The following is a 25,440-nucleotide window of genomic DNA, read 5'->3' as shown; positions in this document are numbered from 1 at the left end:
TTTGAACTTCTCTCAGTTTTTCCAATCTTTAAACTTTATTTCTCAGTTATACTCCCTGCCTCAACCCTTTGAACAGCAAGACAACATTGTTTGGTTACCTTATCCTTCTCAGTTGTACTCATTCTCACACACCACAACATTCTTTGGACCACCTTCACCAACCTTTGTTTGGTATAAGCTTATTTGGTTCAAACATCATATTCCCAAACATTGTTGTATCGCCTGGCTAGCAGTGAGGGGAAGGTTTTTACACACTAGACTCCAAACCTCTGTTGTATAAACATTATGTTAACAGGTGCTATCTTTGTAAGGTTGAGATGGAATCAATGGATCACTTATTCTTCAAATGTCAGTTTAGTTCTCGGATTTAGAGCTTCATACAAGATGTTGTAGGGTTCTACATTTTGCCAAGCTGCTGGATGGATTTGATCAGTTGGTGTTCAGCTCACTGGACTTCAATAAAGTACTTCATTCACAAACTCCTACTATCAGCAGCAATCTATTTTCTTTGGCAGGAAAGGAATAGTAGAGCTTTCAAGAATGTTTCCAATACCCCTTATCATGTTATCTCCTTGTTAAATTCCTGCATCAGAGCTCATTTAGCTGTAATTAAGTTGCAGAGGAGTTCTAATCTTAGAATTATCATAGCAGAACATGACCTGCATACTATTTTTGTGCAGTCTTGTTCTTCCTACTCATGGCTGATATCTTAGGAAGACCTCAATGCTTTTGAGTTTGAATGGTATCCAATGCTTTGGTTTGAGATAGCTATGCTAGTGGTGTTGTAGTTAACTGTGCTCTTGGTTTTCTTGGCAACTGTGCTTCATCTTGTTGAAGTTGTGTTGAACCATTGTTTGTTTGTGTTGTACTTCCCCTTATAGGGGCTCCATGTATATCCTTTCTTATTTATATACAAGCTTACTCTTTAACCAAAAAAAATAATAATTAAAAAAAATATCACCAACAGTAAAAAGAAATGACCAACTAGAAATAAGTACAAATTACTAAAAAAATATATAGATTAAAATATTAGAGTTAAAAAGAACATGAATTAAAATATAAAAAAATTTGTTGACAATTTACAATTGCTTATTTACGAATTCATAAGCAAACAAAATTGACCATATTACATAACAAACTATTTGATTGATAACTCAAAATTCTATATGTTATTTATATGAGCGAGTCCTTTCAGTAAGAATTTCAAAACTACTTTATTGTCAACAATTTAAAAACTATTTATTATACATTCCAGCCTTTTATTTTATTTTAATTTTTTTAGATCTATATAGCCATGCCAATTGATACACACTTAGCTTCATCAAATTTTAATCTAAAAAAATATATATGAGAAAATATTAATGAATTAGAGGAGTTAGAATTGTAAAGGAGTCCCATAATTATAAAATAATCCCACGTATAAGAGATGGGGGATTGAACCAAATTTTAATTTCTAAGAAATGTTAAAAAGAATTTGATCGAGTCATGTTTTTATATGAAGGGCAATTATGATATTAAAAATATAACTTAGTATGATGTAGGTATTATTTTGCAATTTCATTTTAAGAGATAAAAGGTATGGAGTGCCAAAGGATAATTGTGGAGCACCAATTTTAGCTCCCAAAAAATATTCTCACACTAACCATAATGATTGTGGATAGTTATACGACAAACCCATTCATATCATTGCCTAATATAGTGATGTTTTCGTAACTCAAGTAATAGGGTTACTTTATGTTGTCCTTGGGAGCTTGGCTTCGAGCCTTCACACACACCCCTCCCTACTAACAACCACTAAACATTCTTGTCATGAAAAAAAAAAAATTCCTAATTTAGTAACCGATATTGGAGAAATACCAAATAAAGAAAATTTTATAAAAAGTGTGTGTTTCTTGTTAATGTAAATACTAATAATAATAAAACCTTACATGAAAAAAATTAAGAAAAATCTTTTCTGAGCTTTTTTAAGTTTGAATTTTCTTTGTGAATATATATATATATATATTTGTAAGAACCCTACTAAAGGTAAGGTTTTTTTTTTTTTTTTTTTTGGATGGTAAAACAAACACACACACACTTTTTTGCTCATGTCGGGACTCGAACCCCTCCCCTCTTCTTTGAAGATAAGAAGGTTATACCATTGGGCCAAAGGCCCTTTGGTTATTTAAGGTACGTTTTGTTAGTTAGCAAACTTTAAATAAGGAGAGGAGTGATTTTTTATTGTTTTAAGAAATGAGATAAGTGTGTTAGATGTATTAGGAATTGAGATAAATCTATTGAAATTTCAATTATAATTATTCCAATGGATTACAATTTTGTTGTTGCTAGTGAGATTACAATAGTAAGTAATAAGAAGAGGAGTGATTTTTTATTGTTTTAAGAAATGAGATAAGTGTGTTTGCTGTATTAGGAATTGAGATAAATCCGTTGAAATTACAATTATAATTATTCACACCGATTGGAATTTTGTTGTTGCTAGTGAGATTACAATAATAAGTAGCATGTTTTTTATTATATTTAATGATTTTAAAAGCAATACTAAAAGCTTCATTCAAATCACCTTTAATATATAAATTAATAAGTATCATAAAAAGGAAATTTAAAATATTTTGGGAAGAGCAACTTTAATTTTCTTACACAAAATTATCATTAATAGATTAATAAAGTTTAAAGAAAAACTTGGATAGCAGAAATTATTAGACCTGGACACATTTGATTGTTAGTCCTATTCAGACACTCTAATTAAGGACAGTAAAAGCATAAAAGTGTAATTAGTTTGGATTCAATATTTTTTTCCCTTGTTTGTTTCATTTGCATTGATATTATTAGTTAATTAATATAAAACTTGTGGAATAAATACTTCCCACATTTTGCATACCCATTTAGGCTTATCAAAACACCACACTTTAGAGCTAATTTCTCATTCACCCGGAAACGGATTTGAGAAAGTAAATATACTATGTTCATCTCCTTGCGAAGAGAAACACGTTTGTCTAGAGATCCGTAAAAAAATTATTAACAGAATCTATTCCAAATCTCATCCAAAATTTATATTTTTAATGCCCCTTTTTCCAACAATTCCCCACATGAATGAAAATTTGCGTAAAATGCAAAAGATGATTATGTAGACACTAGAGAGAGTATAGTCAGAAAGTTACTGCATCAGGATAGATGGCTTTTGGCTTTGAACCTTCCCTAGTGTATTGCTATCGGATTTACTGGCTAATCAGTGAACGTGATATCTTGAACTGTTCAGCCATTTGTGTAAACCAAGACAATAACAAACACACAGTAGCTTTCCTCACAAAGTTGGTTCTTATTGTTGTGTTCATTTTGGCCTTGAACAAGTCCTGGTATTCAATGAGTGCTCTAGAAAACTTAGCCTTTATAGTTCTCATAGAAGCGGCCCCACTTCACACTCATATAGGTGACTTCTTATTAAGAGTATCTTACCATACCCCACTTGAATTTTCAAGGTATAAGAGTCATTAAAAACATAGCTTATCATAATCATCGTTGTAGGTAGCACTGTTTGATCATAGAAACGGGTAGAAGATTTATATCTTCCCAGTGCTTTTGGTGAGTCACTCAGAATTTCTGTTGTCCCTTTGAACCTAAATCTTGGGATCTCCAGTCAGCTAGGTTGGGTTTCCATTAAGGTGACTCGTTAGCTTTCGGCTTTAAACCCCATTCCCCTCGATAAAACTGTACAATTGCTCTCTAATACAACCTTCAATTTTATATGTGGCCACAAGGTTGTGTTTAGAAATATTACACTTTGTAGAGATTTTTCTAGTTGAGAACAACTGTATACTTTGTGCCATAAGATTGCTTATTGTTAGCAATATCCTTTTTCTCTAGTAGCACAGGTATAGACTTACTTCGAAATGTCCTCTAAGTGAAGTCTATTAACTTTTCTATCTCATTTATTCAAAGTTTCTAACTTTGAGTTATATTAAGGACATACAACTACACCTTTAAAATAAAAGACATATCCACTCTTGGATATATAGTCTTTAAATCCTATATCCAGATTGCATTACTGTTATACCTCCAATTTAGTTAGATACCTTGATCTATGCAATATTGGACTTAGGGTGTATCTCAATAACCTAATTCATTATTTTTTAGTGATCCGATCCTGGATTGAAAATGTGCAATTAAACACAATTATTAAGATGCCTTGCAATCTCAACTAAGTATATACTTTGACTAATATTTATATTTGAGATTTTCATCTACAAAAGTTAGCTAGACTTTTGTTATCATAACTAGTATTATCTCAATTTCACTCTATTGAGAATATATTATGTTATCAGATGTTAAATCTTTCATATCAAATATACTAATTAGTATATCATTAATATTTTTTAAGGCATACAATGACTTATGCATCACATTTATGTCATTGTCTCGGTTCTTGCTCTAATCCACTCAAGGACTTATAAGCTTGCACACTTGACTTTTCAACTAGAACAAATAACTCAGTTCTTTAGCTGAAAAAGAACTCTTCTAGTTGTTCCATAATATTTTCCTCGTAGGAAATAATATGCACTATTATTATAATACTATAAATAATTTTTGGTTTTATCCAAAATCTTTTAGGATTAAGAACCCCCACATTTATAAGTATTTCTTATCTGATGAGGTAATTCGTATCAAATATCATCTATGGACAATATCCTCTCACAACTTTGAGATAATCGTGAAATTTTATATATGATATATTTCTTATGGTTTTCTAATTCTTGAAATACCATATATTAAATATTTCACCTTATTTACCTTTCCAAGGTTCTATATTCGCTTCTCAACAAGCATGTATAACAGTCTCTAGTGCATATGTATTTATTTTATCTATAATATGTCACAAACGTTACTGTGAATTAATGTTAAAGATATTAATTAATTACAATGGGCTCTAATTAATATTTGCTTCTATATCTCTTGTATTTATGAATTAAGAGATTCATGTCAAGTCAGTCATCTTAACATATCATAACCTTTCATGTGTCACACATCACATAACTCAACCATTTAAGCAAATAACTCACTTATTGTTTAAGCCTTGGATACATCACCACATAGTGAGCACTTACTTCTCAACTATCATTACTAGTTAAAAGTGAGTTCTTAGCTATCATTACTAGCTTAGATTAAACACACTCTTCTCATATCTCACTACCAGGTTATGATGAGCACACACTTCTCTGCTATTACCACTAGCTTGAAGTTAAGTTTGCTCAGTTATCAATTCTAGTAGCTCTTAACTTTAGTACACACTTATCTAAGTAGTTTACCTTAGTAGTAGAGTAATTTGTTTTGAACAATATTTTTCAAAAACTATTACTTTACAAGTAGTATTATTCACTCCTACATGAGTAGATATGATGTATAGCTCAAATAGCTTATAGCTAAAATGACTACTCATCACCCTCGTGTTTTTTTACTACCAAGTAGAGAGCTAGAACCAATTAACAAATTTTCCTCTTAGGTTCTGTACACTTCATTAATCATTTTAACTTGTAGCTAAGCTAACTAGTTTGCAACTCAGTAACATTTTAGCTTTTACCTAAATTGGACACCAGAGCTAACTAGCTTGATTTAGCATGTCTCGGTGTACTTGCTTAGTGTATCCATAACATTTTTCATTGAACCCTTTAGAGTTATCGAAAATCTCTCTCTTATTCAGCCCATTCACAGTTATACGTGTCTTAGACACTAATATAAATCTTTTTCCCTTGACTATTGGGAGAATTGACATAGATAAACTAGTTAATTTTTGTTTGTTATATTAAATACACAAACCAGTCATGCACTCATATACAAAGTTAATAATATCACACATTAAATAAATTGTATTGTAAAATTGTATTACTATGCACACTAAGTAATACAACTACATAACTCAATATTATAGTAAACATTTATAAAAACAATATTGAACTCGCGTAAATAAAAATAACAATATAATTTAATATTAAATTACATGATTAATTATATCACATAATTAATTTAACAAATAATAATATTAAGGAGAATATTTTGCTTCCTTAAAGTTTTGTGACTCATTCTCTAATAAACATGCTAGAAAATTAAGACCAAAAGATTTAGACGTTCTAAGATTTAGACACCCCAACACTTTTAAGAATTTATAAGAAGGTTTTCGACCTTTCCATAATTTATATGGTGTCACATTCGTTTTCTTTAAAGATGTTTTATTGAGAATATAGTTTGCGGAAAGCAAAACTTATCCTCTACAAAATCTGATTTAAATCAAAACATATCAACATAGCATTCATCATTTCTTCGTGAATTATACCAAGTTCTTCGTGAAATACATAATATCATATTACAAAAATAACTCAACTAATATTGAATTATATCAATTATCTATTTATATAATATGCTTCAATTTCACATAATATTGAACACATCAATATTTAGCATATTATCATATAATAATGTATATAACAATATATAATTATATCTCAATTATTAGTATAATCAATACTTGTTTATATCTTAAATAAAAACATATAATAAAATCTATACAAGGAAGGAATCTGTCTTAAGATTGTTAGTGAAAATATGTGTTTCATGTGACATTTAAAATATAACAAACCTTATACTAATATGTCATGAGATATTTAACAATATGCTAAGAAATCATTAATTAAATATGCAACTCTATATTTAATTAAATATACAAAATAAAACAATAAAATAATAATAATAAATAAAGAACTTGGACCGAGGTTAGTATTAGATACTATATCCTTAAGACAGATTCGCCCTGCTATAGTGCTAACGGACTCAGTAGTGTCTATCTCCCAGGATACAATGGTCTACATCCACCAGTAGCAGCACTATAAACTCGTGGATACGGCGAACCTCCTCCGTGTAATACTCTCTCTGACTCAAAATTGCATCTATACTATATAAATGCTGAATTGGGTGTAATCCGAACCAAATGGTTCAGACCAATCTTAATATGGCTCGATGAAATTGGATTAGGGTGTAAGTGGCTCGAACCACTTAACATATGGTTTGAACCCACTTGGGTTAGGTTCAAGTCTAGAGAGGGAGATAGAAGAAAATGAAAATGAATGAATTGCAAATGATGCGAATGGGGGTATTTATAGGCAACAAGGTGCCTTTTCGGGTGGGTGTAACCCTTTGGAAAAAACTAAAAAGTAGTTTTTTAAGTAAGGTGCCTTTTCAGATTGGGTGTAACCCTTTGGAAAAAACTAAAAGTAGTTTTTAAGTAAAATACCTTTTCGGATTGGGTGTGTCTCTTCATCATTTGACACAACCATTTATATGTGTCTCTTCATCATTGGACATAACCATTTATACGTGTCTCTTCATACTGGACATACCCACTCCAATTGGTTGCAATGGTTTAGTTGGTGTCTATTCACCAATAGACACATCCATTCCAATAGGTTGTAATGGTTCACATGGTGTCTGTTCACCAATCGACACATCCATTCCAATATGTTGCAACCCTTTAGAAATAGATGCAACTCTTTGGAAAATAGATGCAACCCTTTGGAAATAGATACAACCCTTTGATTAAAAAACTAACTTTTAATTTAAATTCAAAAACCAACCACCCATTTAAATAAGCCCAGCCTAAAAATAAAGGCCCAATCCAAAATTACATTTAGTAAAAAGAATAATCGGACTTTATAATTAGGCCTAAGCCCAAGCCCAAATTTTAGCTTATTTAAATTTCAATTGGTTTCAACATTTTTTCTATGTGGGATAAACACTTCCCACATTTTGCATACTCATTTAGGCTTATCAAAACACCACACTTTAGAGCTAATTTCTCATTCACCCGGAAACAGATTTGAGAAAGTAAATATAACATATTCATCTCCTTGCGAAGAGAAACACACTTGTCTAGAGATCCGTTAAAAATTATTAGCGGAATCTATTCCAAATCTCATCCAAAATTTATGTTTTTAATACTCCTTTTTCCAACAATTTTATTAACATGTTATTCTATTGAACTTGTGTGAGTGGGACAACAATCATATTACAAGAATTTGAGTATTTACAGCTAATTTTAGTAATTACAAGCATCAGCAAATCATTTAAATTGGTATGCAATTCGTAATTACATAATCCAAACAGGAATGGGACCATTAGTGCTGTTGGTAAATCTCATCTCTTAAATAAGATTAGGTGAGGGTTCGAGCTCTAAGACAGGCTTAATTTTACAAGTGTGGGTGTGAGTATATATATATATGTATGTATGTATGTATAAGAAGATTATATACCTGTGATCGAACAAAAACGAGTAGATTGTGAGGTGTGACAATACCCCCTTGGCAATGAAGTTTAGATCTTGCAGTGGTTAAGTAGTTGGAATAGGCGGTTGTGACAAATAACGCACTCGTGGTGTATTGTAGATTATCCCATGGGCTCCACCACAATAACCCTGCCCGAGTCTTTTTCACATTGCTGCTTCCTTTCTGGATGCAGTTACAAATGAATTGCTCAGCCTAGTTCTTATAAGCCGCCCAAACTTTCTGATTCCCTTTTAACTTTCCCTCCAGAAGAAGCTCTACGTGTGCAAACATAAAATTTTCATCTAATTAAGCAAATAATTAACCACAAATAATATTTAGTGTCAGTAAAGATAGGGTCTAATGTGTGAAGTGATTAGGGACGTCGGTCATAGCTCTACTGCACGTGTTGTACTGTAGAGGATCCCATTTTACTACATGTACGTTACCTTTGCAATGAGGACTTGGGCACCAACGTACTTGTCGTCCCAAGAGAACATGGATCTGGTGCCACCTGAATTCCTGGATTTAATGAGGTAATCAATGTAACTTTGTCGTCCAGTGGCAATGTGCAACCATGCAGCTGCCCATATGATCAATTCATCCTGTGTGGAGGACAAACAAAATGGTAGCCATTATATATAATATATATCCTAGTGTCTTGATAAGTTCCTTAGAAACAAAATGGTACTTAATCACGCACACACACACAAGTATATATATACTTTGATTTTACCTGGTATCCGCTACTGGAGTAGAATTTTCCAGCCACTGGATTGCTGTTCTGGTACAGGCCTTGATTAGTTTTAGCGAATTGGAAAAGCTATAATTGAAGACAAAATCAATTGGATTAGCTTTCTTCAAATCCATAAATGTATTTCAAAGATGCCTAAACACTAGTTTTGATTGGACCATATCCGGTTATCCGGTGTCCCTAGTGGGACTTGAACCCTCAAACTCCCCATTTGTTCCCCATTTGTATGTGCATGTGTGTGTATTTAAAGGGAAGGAGGGAGAGAGAGAGACCTGTTTTGCATGGATGATGAGCTTAGTAGAATATTGAGGGCTTGATTTCCTAAAAGCTTTTGCTGATGCAGCGAAAGCAGCCGCAGTTTCCGCTGCAAGGTCAGATCCAGGATGCTGTGCATCAATCTTGTAAGAAGTCCGGGGAGTCATCATATCCTCCGGCCTCTCCCAGCACACATGGTCTGACTCACCGCCTCCGACTTCACCATAAAGAACATTATTCTTTGGGTGAGCTTTGATGAAGTAGTCTGTTCCCCACTTGATGGCTTCAAGAGCATGCGAGAGCTCCTTCTTGGCTGCGAGTTCCGGTCCAAACTCCTCCACACTCCATCCAAGCATTGTCACTGTAAATGCCATTGGAAATCCAAACTTCCATTGTCTCTGGCATCATAATACCCTCCCACTAGATCAATCTGTTAAAAATGAAACTTGTGATGTTAAGAACAGCAAATTAGACCATTTTTAAGAAGAACAATGGTAGGGAGTCCGAATGAAGTGATTGTGAATTATCCATTCTGACTTGCGTCAGCGGTGGAACCATACTATACTCATAATCACCTTGTTTGGGTGTTTGAAAGTTTACAATACCTCAGATATGTACTTCTTAAATTCTCAATCGTTGAATGTGATGGTAAGACTCACTTAATAGATGATACAATAGTTGAAAGGCCACGAAGTATTATAAACTTTCTCGGTAGTAACATCATTGATGTCAAGTAAGTGGTGGGGCCCAACCCGGCCGCTCTCACAATCACTCCATTGAGAACATTGTTAGAGCATTTCTAATGGCCTTTCAAATTCAAAATATAGAATGTGGATGAAAATAAAACACTCCTTTTAAAAGGCCTTTCATATTTTGAGATTCTCAAATGTATTATCAGATATGGTAGCTCTCAAATAACCTCTCAAACTTAAAATATAGCAAGTGGATGAAAATAGTCACTCTAATGGATTCTCAAAATACCTCTTATATTTTGATATTGTCAAAAGTATTGTCATATATAGTAACTCTCAAAAAATTTTGAGAGGTCTCTTTTTTCTCATATGGTGTTGTTTCTCAAAATATATCAGATGGATGAAAATAATACACTTCAAATAGCATTTTGCATGAAATGCATCATTGGAGCAGCATTGCTAAAATATAGCATTTGACACTGTAACTCCTATCAAAATATAACTTTGGTATGAAAAAGTAACATTTATATTGGAGATGCTCCAAGTTGTAGTGTGTAAATTTTTTGCCAATGATTAAAAAACAAAAAATGTTAATTTATTGTAATACAGTATGAAATCATTGGATCATAATATTGTCCTCTATGAGCGTTTAATTTATCAATCCATGGTTTGGGCCATCTTTGCCAGAATTAATCTGGGTGGGGGGCCTAAACTCAGACCTATGGCAACTTAGTTATAAAGTACATGCCATTACGTTAGGGCTGGGCTTCTCCTGAACTTCTTCGAGACCTACTACTCTTAGAAATTATACATAATTTGGCAGCTAATGCGGACTTTAGATCAGCCCAAATATTAAGTCATACAATCCTTCTCAGCAGGTATTGATCTCACGTTTTGAGTGCGCTCACGCTCTCACACCCCCGCGTACTTTCGCTTAAATTCTCACTATTTATGACTTAATTTTGTAACTCTCACGCTTCCGCTCTTGAATTCGCTCTCGTTTCCGCTCTCGTTTTATGCTGGTGATGCAAATGTTTCTTAAATCGAAAAGGAAAATGATTTTCAAAGTGAATAGCTAGCCCAATAATTTGACCGATTCGTTTATAACTTACAAATTCATTAAAATAGAATTTCAGTGGGACTCACTTTAAGAATCTAATAGTAACAGTTTGTTAGACTATTGGGCTTTGAAGATTTAAGTTCAAGTTTCATTACTCAAATTTTTATTTTTATTTTTTATAATTTTTTTTATCATTACTCAATTGAAAAACAGATCTAACTAAACAAATACAAAATGGAAAATTCAAAACATAGCCTACACCCACTTGACATCTTACGTAAATAGTGTATTTAGCACTGAAACAGTTTATTAAATAGGGGCTACACAATAAAAGTGAAAAATAGATGCAATAGCCTCACATAATTATATTTTAATTTTTCACTTTGATAAGAATCTTTCTACACTGATAAGTTCATTACACAAAATAAATAAATAACAATTCAACGAGCACAGTTATTCGAAAAATTGGATGCTGCTCAACTAATTAAGTTACTGGATCGATCATCCCTGTCACTCTTAACTATTAAAAATGTTATAATTTAATCCCTCCAAATAAAATAGGGATTATTACATATAAATGAACTTAGTGGCCTGTATTTACCCATACATTGAGTCAAAGTCAATAATTTATCTAAAATGTGTTTGACCCAAAAGCTGAGGTGGCAAATGAAAAAATACTGTTTCATATTTCTGTTACCTAAAATACCCTTCTTCCTATTTTATGTGTTGCCTAAAATGTCCTTTTGCGAAGGTACCACTTTTTTTCCAAAGATACCACATTTTTGGACTGAAGGTACCACTTTTTGGCGTCCAGGTACCATGTTTTCTAAACACTCGTTTGGCTAGATTAGAGAATATTTTATGTTATTCATGGCATTAACGGAACTGTTTATGGATGTAATGTGTAATCTAATAAGCGATGTGGGGTTTAATATCATTTTCAATTGCAAAAATACTTTTTTTTGGCGTCGAGATACCATGTTTTCTAAACACTCTAGCTAGCTTGGAGAATATTTTGTGTTATTCATGGCCCTAATAGAGCTATTTATTGATCCACTGTGTAACCTAATTAGCGGTGTAGGGTGTAATACCAATTGCAAAAATAAGTCCCTTTTGCGAAGGTACCACTTTTTTTCCAAAGGTACCACGTTTTTAGACTGAAGGTATCACTTTTTGGCGTCCAGGTACCGTGTTTTCTAAACACTCGTTTAGCTAGATTGGAGAATTTTTTGTATTATTCATGGCATTAATGGAGCTGTTTATAGATGTAATGTGCAACCTCAATAGCGGTGTGGGGTTTAATACCATTTTCAATTGCAAAAAAAAAGTCCAATTTTTTGGCGTCGAGGTACCATGTTTTCTAAACACTCTAGCTAGCTTGGAGAATATTTTGTGTTATTCATGGCCCTAATAGAGCTATTTATTGATCCAATGTGCAACCTAATTAGCGGTGTGTGGTGTAATACCATTTTCAATTGCAAAAATAAGTCCTTTTTGAGAAGGTACCACTTTTTTTTCCAAAGGTACCACGTTTTTGAAATGAATGTACCACTTTTTGGCGTCCAGATACCATGTTTTCTAAACACTTGCTAAGCTCGATTGGAGAATATTTTATGTTATTCATTGCGTTAATGGAGCTATTTATGGATGTAATGTGCAACCTAATTAGCGGTGTGGGGTTTAATACCATTTTCAATTGCAAAAATAAGTCTCTTTTTTTTGGCGTCGAGGTACCATGTTTTCTAAACACTCTAGCTAGCTTTGAGAGTATTTTGTGTTATTCATGGCCCTAATGGAGCTATTTATTAATCCAATGTGCAACTTAATTAGCCAACAAGCTACCAGGTACCATGTTTTCTAAACACTCGCTTAGCTAGATTGGAGAATATTTTGTGTTATTCATTGCGTTAATGGAATTGTTTATGGATGTAATGTGCAACCTAATTAGCGGTGTAGGGATTAATACCATTTTCAATTGCAAAAATAAGTCTCTTTTTTTAGCGTTGAGGTACCATGTTTTCTAAACACTCTAACTAGCTTTGAGAATATTTTGTGTTATTCATGGCCCTAATGGAGCTATTTATTGATCCAATGTGCAACTTAATTAGCCAACAAGCTACCATTCACCTCAAAGAACCTCACTATTTCCATCTTAATCCATCAAGGCTTATAAGATGTAATTTCCTCGACTTTTGACATAATTTTTGCTATAGAGTAATTTCTTAGTATAACTTAGTTGTTAGTACTATAGCTCAATGTTCATTTGCACTTTCCCATGTTATATATTCTGCCCGGTTAGTGAAAATTTTCCAAAGGCCATTTGTTGGTAGGAATCAGTGATAATTATTATTATTATTTTTTGAAATTGTCTTTTGTCTCTTAATATCAAATATATATATATATATTTGGTACAAATCTGTGAATTCTTTCATAGTTGTATTAATTGCACAAATTTTTTTTTTCGTGTTACCCATAATAATGCTGTCTGTTTGGGCGAATTATAAATTCTTTTTTAATTTTGATAATTCTTTTTGAAATTATTATTATTCAAAGTTTCGAATTATCTGTTTTTATATTACTTTTGTTCCTTATTATTATTATACAATACCTTAATACCTTAATTTTTATTGCATGTGACAGTCACAGAGATAAAGTGGTTCTTTTGTTCCAACTACACACAGAGACACAGAGAATGCATGTCCATCAAATACACAAACAAGAAGACTTTCACTAGAACCACACAAAGGAAAAGGGCCACAAAAAGGTTTACCACATAACAAGAAAATACATACCTATATTTACCCAATTAGGAGCTAGAGGAAGTGGGATAGGAGGATCTCAAAATCCAAAAAGTACTTGAAATGATGTGGGATATGAGACACATGTAATGTTGAACAGTGTCATTTTTTTTTGTTGCTATTTTGCAATCTGTTGGTGTGAGCTATTTTTCTACTTTTAAAGAAGAATAGCTGTGCAACTTTTTATTGTGGATTAGGTTGGTATGTCTTTGCAACTATTGTATAGCGTATTATACTGGCATCTACCTTGAATGGAATGAAATGAAGTTCTCTTTTGCATTGGGTTTTTATGAATTAGTATTGTATGGCTTATTATATTAGAGCCTCACTGAATTTTCTTTGACTATTACATGAATGTAGTATCAAAAATATTTCATTCCAAAATTGAAGCAGTTGAATGAATAAGGGTAGTTTTGTAACTCTGCAATGGTCAATAAAGTTAAAAATGTCATTTCAGCCATTGTAAAGGGCAAAATTGACCTTCTACCCATTTATCCATCCTGACATCAGCACTAAACGTCTATTACTTAAAGGCAGGGGGTAAGTTCATACGTATGGTATTACACCCTACACCGCTAATTAGGTTGCACAGTGGATCAATAAATAGCTCCATTAGGGCCATGAATAACACAAAATATTCTCCAAGCTAGCTAGAGTGTTTAGAAAACATGGTACCTCGACGCAAAAAAAAAAAAAGGACTTATTTTTACAATTGAAAATGGTATTAAACCCCACACCGCTAATGAGGTTGCACATTACATTCATAAACAGCTCTATTAATGCCATGAATAACACAAAATATTCTCCAATCTAGCTAAACTAGTGTTTAGAAAACATGGTACCTGGACGCCAAAAAGTGGTACCTTCAGTCCAAAAATGTGGTACATTTGGAAAAAAAGTGGTACCTTCGCAAAAGGGACTTATTTTTGCAATTGAAAATGGTATTACACCCTACACCGCTAATTAGGTTGTACAGTGGATCAATAAATAGCTCCATTAGGACCATGAATAACACAAAATATTCTCCAAGTTAGCTAGAGTGTTTAGAAAACATGGTACCTCGATGCCAAAAAAATGGACTTATTTTTGCAATTGAAAATGGTATTAAACCCCACACAGCTAATTAGGTTGTACATTACATCCATAAACAGCTCCATTAACGCCATGAATAACATAAAATATTCTCCAATTTAGTTAAATGAGTGTTTAGAAAACATAGTACCTGGACGCCAAAAAGTGGTACCTTCAGTCCAAAAATGTGGTACCTTTGGAAAAAAAAGTGGTACCTTCGCAAAAAGGCATTTTAGGCAACACATAAAATATGAAGAAGGTTATTTTAGGCAACAGAAATATGAAACAGTATTTTTTCATGTGCCACCTCAGCTTTTGGGTCAAACACATTTTAGAGAAATTATTGACTTTGACTCAATGTATGAGTAAATATGGGCCACTAAGTCCATTTATATGTAATAATCCCAATAAAATATCCTACAACCTTTTCAATAAATAGGGCAACAAATTATAACTTGCAAAAACTTGCATCACACATGAGAATTTCTGCAAAAAAAAACTTGAAATAATTTGACAATTACTAGATCTCAATCTTCCTTCACTTCCTTCACTTCCTTTCCCTATCACCGTCCAAAACCCATTACATTTGTTGTGACAACCACCCCACAACCACTATCATCGTCTCTGTGCATCTTTCTTCTTCTTCTTCTCTTTCTCTCTTTCGTGTAATTCATGAGTTTCTTTTTCGTCTCCTTTCTTAATGTTTCCTTTGACTCAGCGTTCTCAATAGTTGTTGTCGGAGTTATTATGATTCATTCAATGTTTGCTAACACCAACATATATAGTCTGATAGATTTAAAAATGTCGTGAATGTAATAAAAATATCTCTAACAAACTCCATGTCCCAAGAATTAATCTTCAATTTTGTACTACTTTAAACCTTAATGTCAACACATTTTGACAATTTAAGTTTGGTTATCAACATCGTTTTCATCTATAAATATAAAAACCACGCGTTTGATGTGCAACTTTTTCACGAAACCGAAGTGAATAAATGTTGATGACTTCATAATTCATAACAAACATTCTTAATTTTAAAATCCACTTTATGACTTATTTTTCTAATATCGATCTCACTTATGTCACTTATTCTAAATTTATAAATTGCCATTTGAGTACTGAAGTTATATTCTCACGGTCATTGTTTTTTCGTTCATTGCACTTGTCAAAAAGAGGACAATTATATGGTACTAATTAGAAAATGCTATTGTCATGTTATTTTATATAAACCTTTTTATTTATTTATTTTATTTATTTTTTTGTTAATTCTTTTAAGATGATGTACACTAGCTTCTTAACTTGAAGCAACAATATTTTCAAGTTTTTTTAACTTTATATTTTCTATTCCCATCAAATAAGAAGTCTCAAAATTTGAGTTATTTTGATAATATGTGTTTTTAAAGTGAAAGTGGAATTTTTATTTTATTATTTTTTTATGTTTCCATTCACTTGGTTCTCTCTCATTTCATGGATTTTGTTTTGAATGTCTTCACACTTGAGTTTTATTAGACTTATTGGCACAACCAAAGTAAAATTACGAGTTCGAAATAAAAAATCATTCTCTCTTATGACCAAAGTAAAACCACGTATATCTAACTCTCTTCGGCTCTCCCATCTCTCTAATTTACTTCACAATGAAGTAAAATATTTCAAATATATCAAGCACGGGTTTAAGATCCACTTCAACCAATTTAGTTTGGGTTGGAAATGTCAATCCAATATACCCACCTCCAATTTGCAAACTTCACGGTAATTTCGGCTGGTTGCTTTAGGACCTATTATGCAAGGAAATAGTGTTTATCAAAATCAAAATAATAATAATAATAATAATAATAATAATTGAATAACAAAGCCAATGTGTTGAACGGATGAATAGGAAGCTCGAATATGAACACATGACACAAGAATCACATAACATATAGGGGCATCGATACAACATGAATATTATATTATTTATAATAATATTTTCTTATTTTATCCATATAATCATGAATGAATGAAGTTATAATTTATAGTTAAATGTTTATTGTTTTTATTTTCCTAAATTTTATACTTCTATCTTACAAAAACATCTTCTTCTTTTTTTCTTTTTTTCTTTTTTTCTTTTTAACTGTTTCAAAATAATTATTTAAATTCAAAATTCAATGTAATTTGTTTTAATATTCTTAATTTACTTTTCTTGCCTTGAAGTTATAAAAATATATATTTTATATTGTATTGAATCACATTCTTCTATAAATAACAATTAATAATAATTACAAAATCATCTTATTCTATAAATTTTTTAAATTTCAGGATAATTTCTAAAAGTATCTGTTTGAATGTGCAGTACCGCCCATTAACACACTTTAGGAGAAGTTTTCATACTAACGGAATCCGGATGGCGATCAGGGCAAGAACTTCAAGTTTAAAGTAGGCGTTGCCCTAACGGTTTTTGATTTCATTTGTATGGACGAGGCCTCACAAGGTGATAACTAAAGTTCGGGCCCATTTAGGCTGCCCAACAACAAGTTCTGTCCCATTTACATACTTGCACATACATAAAACTTGACATAAATTTCTCAAAAGGGAAAAAAAAAAATGACATCATAATAAGAAAGTCTAATACCATGATAAGGGTCATTTCCGGGTGAATTCAGTTTACCTAATTAATTAATTAAAAAAATATTAAATAATTCATTTGTGTAATGAATATGTGTGTGTATATATATGTAGAGTAATATTTATATGTAAAGTTTGAGAGAGAGAGAGAGAGAAAGAGAATAAAAAGTTTTTCATTCAAGTCACCTTCAAGCAGTAAATACAAATAGCCTTTTATAGGCTCAAAAGTAAGGCTTCCCAAACAAGCCAATAATGCAATCTTCCTCCATACACCACTACAGGAATATCTTCATTGATGACTTTGTCAATTCGTGGACCCTACACAAGTATATATATATAATATTCTCCCTTGGGGTCCACAAAACTACACTAAGAATATGCCTTGTTAAAACCTTACTAAGAAAAACTCAGTGGGACAAAACCCTAATGAAGGAAAAAGAGTATAGTATTCTTGTGTATGATATTGCATAGATTAAAACTGCCTCATTACAACCTTACCAGGAAACCCAGTGGGATAACGAAGGAAAAAGAGTACAGTATGATAATACCTCTTTGATCAATTGTTTCCCCTCATTAGTTCAACCCTGAAGATCCTTTAGTTGACGCATTCCAATGTTGTCCACTAACTTCTTGAATGTTGTAGTTGAAAGTGCTTTAGTGAATAAATCTACTAGATTATCACTCGAGCGTATCTGCCGAACATCAATATCACGGCTCTTCTAGAGCTCGAGTATGGAAAAGAATTTTGGTGAAATGTGTTTGGTTCTGTCACTTTTTATGTATCCTCCTCATACTTGTGCAATACATGCCGTATTATCTTCATATAATATTGTTGGACTATTTTTGATTGAGGAGAGTGCACATGATTCTTGAATATGTTATATAACAGATCTTAACCAAGCACACTTTCTACCTGTTTCATTAATTGCGAGTATCTCAGAGTGATTTGAGGAAGTTGCAGTCATGGTTTGTTTCATAGATCGCCATGACATAGTAGTATCACCACAAGTAAACAAGTACCCTGTTTGTGATCGAGCTGTATGTGGGTTAGAAAGATAACCTGCATCTACATATCCGATCAACTGGGGTTTTAATTTTTTTGAATAAAATAACCCCATATCAGTCGTTCCCCGAAGGTAACACATAATGTGTTTGACCCTATTCCAATGTCTTCGAGTTGGTGCAGAACTATACTGTGCTAGTAAGTTGACTATAAATGCTATATCAGGTCTAGTATAATTCGCAAGGTACATTAGAGCACCGATTGCACTAAGATATGGTACTTCAGGATCAAGAACTTCTTCGTCTTCTTCCAGAGGACGAAAATGATCTTTTTTAACATCAAGTGATCGGACAATCATTGAAGAATTCAAGGGGTGAGCTTTATCCATATAAAAACGTTTCAGGGCTTTTTTTAGTGTATGTTAACTGATAGATAAGAATTCCACTTGGTAAATGTTCGATCTGCAGGCCGAGACAAAATTTTGTTCTACCAAGATCTTTCATTTTGAATTCTTTCTTTAAATAATTAGCAGTCGTGGTGAGCTCTTCAGGAGTTCCCACAAGATTTAGATCATCAACATATACAGCTATAATGGCAAATCCAGATTTTGATTTCTTGATGAAAATGCATGGACAAACTTGATTATTCACATATCCTTCTTTTAGTAAATACTCGCTGAGCTGATTGTACCACATGCGTCCGAATTGTTTCAATCTATACAAGGATCGTTGTAGCTTGATTAAATACATGGTACGTGGTTTCAAGCTATTTGCTTCAGGTATTTTAAATCCTTCAGAGATTTTCATATATATATATATATCACTATCTAGTGATCCATATAAATAAGCTGTAACCACGTCCATCAGACGCATATCCAATGCTTCACTGTCAAACTGATCAAGAAGCGAAATGTGATTGCATCCATCACAGGAGAGTATGTCTCCTCATAATCAATACCAGGTCTCTGAGAAAAACCTTGGGCTACAAGTCGGGCTTTGTATCTTATAATTTCATTTTTCTCATTATATTTCCTTACAAATACCCATTTGTACCCTACAAGCATGACATCTTCAGGTGTTTAGACTACAGGTCCAAATACTTCACGTTTTGCTAATGAGTTTAGCTTTGCCTGTATTGCTTCTTTCCATTTTGGCCAATCATTTCTACATCGACACTCTTTGACGTTTTGAGGTTTAGGATCCTCATTATCACCTGCAATATCAAGAATAACTGCAAAGGAGAATATATCGTTAATAATAACTGTATTTTTATCCCACAATTCTCTATAGTTTATTGAGATCTCATTATTTTCAGGTACCAGTGCCTCTTCAGGGGCTTGTGCCACTTCTAGGGCATGTGCCACTTCTAGGGCATGCATATCTTTTGGGGCATGCATATCTTTTAGGGCTACTTGCTTATAAAATTTAGATTGATCAATCATTTTCGTTGTTCCTTTTGCAAGTATGACCTCAGGAACGCCAATTTCTTTATTTGATTTCTCTTGTGCTTTCCTCTTCCGGGGTACAGTGTCTTTTGCACTGACTGGTCTACCACGTTTCTGGCGTGTCTTAGATGCATTTGCAATAACACTGACAGACTCTCTTATAGGGACATCAATTCTTGCTGGAATATTTGTAGCTGGTATATGTGATTTCATCACTTTCTTTGTGTTAGTGAATGCATCGGGTAATTGATTTACAATACTTTGTAAACGAATGATCCTTTGAACTTCTAGTTCACATTGATTTGTACGAGGGTCGAAATGAGATAAAATCGAGACATTCTAATTAATAACTCGTTGCTCTTCTGGTTATTTCTTTTCCCCCCTAATAGAGGGAAAACAACCTCATCGAAATGACAGTTAGCAAATCGCGCTTTAAAAACATCACCTGTCATAGGTTTAAGATATCTAATAATAGATGGAGAATCAAAACCTACATAAACACCAAGTCGTCATTGAGGACCCATTTTGGTGCGTTATGGGGATGCAATGGGAATATATACAGCACAACCGAAAACTCGTAAGTGAGAGATACTTAGTTATTGACCAATCACAAGTTGTAGTGATGAAAAACTATGATATGCAGTTGGTCTAATGCGAACTAGTGATGTTGCATGTAATATCGCATGTCCCCAAGCAGAAACAGGTGTTTAGTTCTCATGAGTAATGGTCTTGCTATTAACTGAAGACATTTGATAAAAGATTCTGCAAGACTATTTTGGGTGTGAGTATGTGTAACAAGATGTTCAATAAGAATGCCAATTGATATGCAATAGTCATCAAATGATTGAGATGTGAATTCCTCGGCATTATCAAGACAGATAATCTAGATTGGATAATCCGGAAATTGTGCTCGTAATCGAATTATTTGAGTAAGGAGTCGAGCAAATGCAACATTACGAGTAGAAAGTAAACTTACGTGTGACCACCGTATTGATACATCAATTAAGACCATAAAATACTGAAATGGCCCTCACGTTAGATGAATTGGTCCACATATATCCCCATGAATTTGTTGTAAAAATGGTGGGCATTCAACAACGACCTTGGAAGGTGATGGTCTGACTATTAATTTACCCTGTGAATAAGCGGTACAAGGATAATCATTTGCTAAAAGAATCTTCTGGTTCTTTAGTGGATGACCATATGAATTTTCAATGATTCAGCGTATCATTGTTGACCTAGGATGACCAAGGCGATCATGCCAAAGTATAAAAATATTTGGGTTAGAGCACTTCTGGTGCGTCACTGCATATGACTCAATTACTCTTATATTTGTATAATATAATCTAGAAGATAAAGTAGGGAGTTTTTCTAAGACATGTTTCTGGCATGTAATATAGAGATATTCAATGCCCCCTTCATTTATAGTCTCAATATGATAACCGTTGAGACGTATATCTTTAAAACTTAATAAATTTCTTTTGGATTTGGTAGAGTATAGAGCATCATCAATATTCAATTCTGTTCCACATGGTAACACAATGATAGCTCTTCCGAAGCCTTCAATTAGATCTGCTGGACCTGATATTGTATTGACACGAGCTTCAACTAATGTTATATGCGAAAAATATTTTTTATCTCGGAGTATAGTGTGCATTGTTGCACTGTCTGCCAGACATATATCTTCACCATTTATCTTGGGTACAGTCAATGCCTTAGTCAGATCCATTCTTCTTCATACACACAAAATATATATTTCATTACTTCAAACTTGAAATACAAACTAGATTTACATATAAGATAGCCAAAATAAAAATACACTGGTACAACCTAGATAAAGACATATTGATACAATAAAAATTTAAACATACTGATACAGATAAGATAAAACACACAAGGGATAACATGCTAGAGAAGGACACATTAATTGGTATCGACATTTCCATCACCAATCAAATGATCAATACTACCACTAGTATCAGCAAAGAAGTCAGAAATATCAAGGTGAGTAGTATCAACTGGTAAGTCATCATCCACAAAATTCATTTCAATTTTCTTTCCTTTTCCCTTATCATTCATTGAGGCATGATAAAGATCAACTAGATGTTTGGGCGTATGACAGGTACACGAACAATGACCTTTCATTCCACATCTATAGCAAGGCTTGTCATCATATATCTCAGGAGCTTTGTTTTGCAAAGCTTTTCCCTTTGCCTGCTTGGTCGCATTTGAATTCCACTTTTGGTGGGACGGTGTAGAGTTCCTTCGTAGAGTCAATGAGGAATTATGACCACTACGATTATTATAATTATTTCTATTGCGACTATATCCACGACCAACACTACGTCCATGTCCATGTCCATGTCCACGCCCATGGCCGTGAAATAAGAACACATTCGTTTCTGGGAATGGTACAAATCCAGTTGGATGGGACTGATGGTTTTTCATCAAAAGCTCATTATTCTGTTCAACCACTAACAAACAAGAAATCAGCTCAGAATATTTAGTAAATTTGTGCTCTCTATATTGCTGCTGCAAGAGCACATTTGAGGCATGAAATGTGGAGTATATTTTTTCTAACATATCATCATCAGTAATTTTTTCTCTACATAATTTTAATTGTGAGCTGATTTTAAACAAGGCTGAATTGTACTCACTTACACTTTTAAAATCCTGCAATCGCAGGTGGATCCAGTCATAGCGAGCTTTTGGAAGGATCACAGTTTTCTGATACTCATATCATTCCTTCAAATTTTTCCACAGTGTTAATGGATCCTTAACCATGAGATACTCTGTTTTTAATTCCTCATGGAGGTGATGGCGAAGAAAGTCATAGTTTTCGTGCGGTCTTGCAGGGACGCATTATTTTCTTCCTTAATTGTCTCTCCGAGATTCATGGCATCCAAGTGGATCTCAGCGTCAAGGATCCATGACAAGTAGTTTTTGCCCGAGATATCAAATGCCACAAATTCAAGCTTGGTAAGATTTGACATTATGAACTATAAATGATAAAAAAAACATAGTTAGAATTATTTCACAAACAAAATAATCAATTTGAGATTATAAAAATACTGCAGTCACTATAATATGATTTACATAGTGGTGATACCATATAATATGAATTGTCAGTAAATATACTATACAATGTCAAAAAGTTAATTATGTGTTTTCACAAAACAAAACAATAGCAATAAGACAAAATATGTTTACACTAAAAGGCACATATAATTTATATTTCTACGTTTTGCAAAACTTCAGGTTTGTAAGGGTGCTCAGTGTAAATGACTTCAGGTCAAAGAATTTCAGATTCATTTGGACTTCAGGCCAACAAATTTTGCGAAACTTCGGGTTCGCAAAGAGTACCAAATATTTGTGAAACTTCAGGCTCACAAACAGTATATTAATATATGCAAAATTTTGAGTTTGCCAATTAAATAATTTAGTATTTGCGAGACTTCGGGCTCAGCAATTTACTTTTCTATAAAGAATGGACAAAAATATTCTAATATAAATAAATAAATAAGTATTTGCGAGACTGCAGGCTCAACAATTTTAATTATATGTGAGACTTGAACAATAACAGTTTAATATATATAATTATTTTTCTTACCCTTTGAAGTAAGAAAGAAAAATAGAATTTTCTTCTCATTTGACAGAGTCTCATGCTGATAATGTGTAATGATTATGTGTGTGTGTATATATATAGAGTAATATTTATCAGAGAAAGTTTCATACACACACACAGCGAAAGAGAGAGAGAGAGAAAGAATAAAAAGTTTTTCATTCAAGTCACCTTCAAGCAGTAGATACAAATGGCCTTTTATAGGCTCAAAAGTAAGGCTTCCCAAACAAGCCAATAATGTAATCTTCCTCCATACGCCACTACAGGAATATCTTCATTGATGACTTTGTCAATTCGTAGACCCCACACAAGTATATATATATAATTATTTGACTTTTCACATATTTTAATAGATTGTCTCAATTTAACAATTAAATAATGAGAGTTTATGCCTCTTGTTATGAGAGGCTTTCACAATAACATTATAAAATAAGAAAGTTGTCTTTGTATGGAGGTACGGTTATTGTGCCTAACCCTCTCCAAAACCTGACACCTTTATTTTGATTTTTTAACATTTTCCCCAAAGCATTTGAGAGAATTGATATTTTAATATTTATTCAAGAACATTTGAGAGGAAAAAAAAACTCTTATTCTCTAATATGCATTTAAGTAAACAATGATGCAAAATAAAACATAAAAAAGATCAAACACACACAACAAGTACACACATATTTTACTTGATTCGTTTAAAAATTAGGACTACTTCCAAAAATTATAAGAAATTCATTATAATGATCAAAACAACAGTGGATACAAAAAATTTAGAATAATAAATATCGCATTATAACAACATAACAAGTGCTGAAATTACCCAAATACTCCAAAAAAAACTCAAGCACAATATTTATCAACTCTACAGTACTACCCATAAAACAAGAGAGGGTGAAGATCACTCTACACAAGATACAACTTAGATCCACCTAAGGGACCGGACTGTATCTAATGTTAGGTGATAATTATAACCAAAAAAAACAATAACAATCTCACATGTGCAAACAAAGTCCCAACATTATGAACTTTATTTTTAATTTCCCGAAAGGTACGTGTTACTAATAAAGTCATATTATATAAGAAGGTGGTTCTATAAATATTAAAGGAAATAAGACATACTATAGTAAAGAAAAGGACCCCTCCTTTGACTATCCCTGCCAAAGCATATGCCAAGTTGTTAATTTGCCCTTGGACATGCCCAGTATGTGCATATACCAAGTTGTGGATGTATATGTTTATGGGGGTTTTTAAAGGCAAATCAATATTATTATTAAATAAGAAGGATGATATCTGAGTATAAAAAAACAATAATGCATCAACAAAAAGAATCGGTCCTTGGGCTTGGGCTCCTCGGCCCCTATTTATAGCCTAGCATCTTACACGAGCAGGGAAGTCCCTTGAGACTTCTCTTAGGATAGCCATGATGGCTCTACTAGATATAATAGGAGTATTTCAGTCCTTTTATATTGAGGATAGGTACTATTACATTAAATACTCATCTTTTCGAAGGCGGCAGTAGTTGAGATCCATTAATGTGATTAGTAGTCTCCTACTTGAGGTGTGTGGGTTCCTTGCCATTTAGTTTGCCAAAATACCTAGTGCTCTTAGCAAACACCTGACTCGAGTCAGGGTTGGTGACATGAGGTGTGCCACGTGACTTCGTGAACTTAATCCGTTACACTGTTATTCGGTGAACAATAGATATTACCATCATGGTTCGCCGTATCGTTCGATATGCAACCCTTTTTCAAATTCGATATGCGACTCGTATTGGCCAGTTTATACTGACTTTGTAAAAATCCGTTATACTGTGACCGATATTACGAACTATAATTCCCATATAGATAAG

The 25,440-nt window shown here is 33.0% G+C and overlaps 1 protein-coding gene and 1 pseudogene across 1 annotated transcript; both read right to left on the bottom strand.

Annotated features, from left to right (window-relative positions):
- Window positions 1–108: 108 nt before the first annotated feature.
- Window positions 109–18,922, bottom strand: LOC132272975 (endoglucanase 13-like; annotated as a pseudogene).
- Window positions 18,923–21,901: 2,979 nt separating this feature from the next.
- Window positions 21,902–22,561, bottom strand: LOC132272974 (uncharacterized). Its single transcript, XM_059774028.1, has one exon. It carries the CDS (start codon window positions 22,559–22,561, stop codon window positions 21,902–21,904), a length of 660 nt encoding a protein of 219 aa, XP_059630011.1.
- Window positions 22,562–25,440: the final 2,879 nt, after the last annotated feature.

Source organism: Cornus florida, unplaced genomic scaffold (assembly GCF_030987335.1).
Source record: "Cornus florida cultivar Cherokee Brave unplaced genomic scaffold, ASM3098733v1 CherokeeBrave_3.0.0_Hap2_Chr09, whole genome shotgun sequence".
NCBI lineage: Eukaryota > Viridiplantae > Streptophyta > Magnoliopsida > Cornales > Cornaceae > Cornus > Cornus florida.
This window is presented reverse-complemented; position numbering and strand designations above follow the sequence as displayed.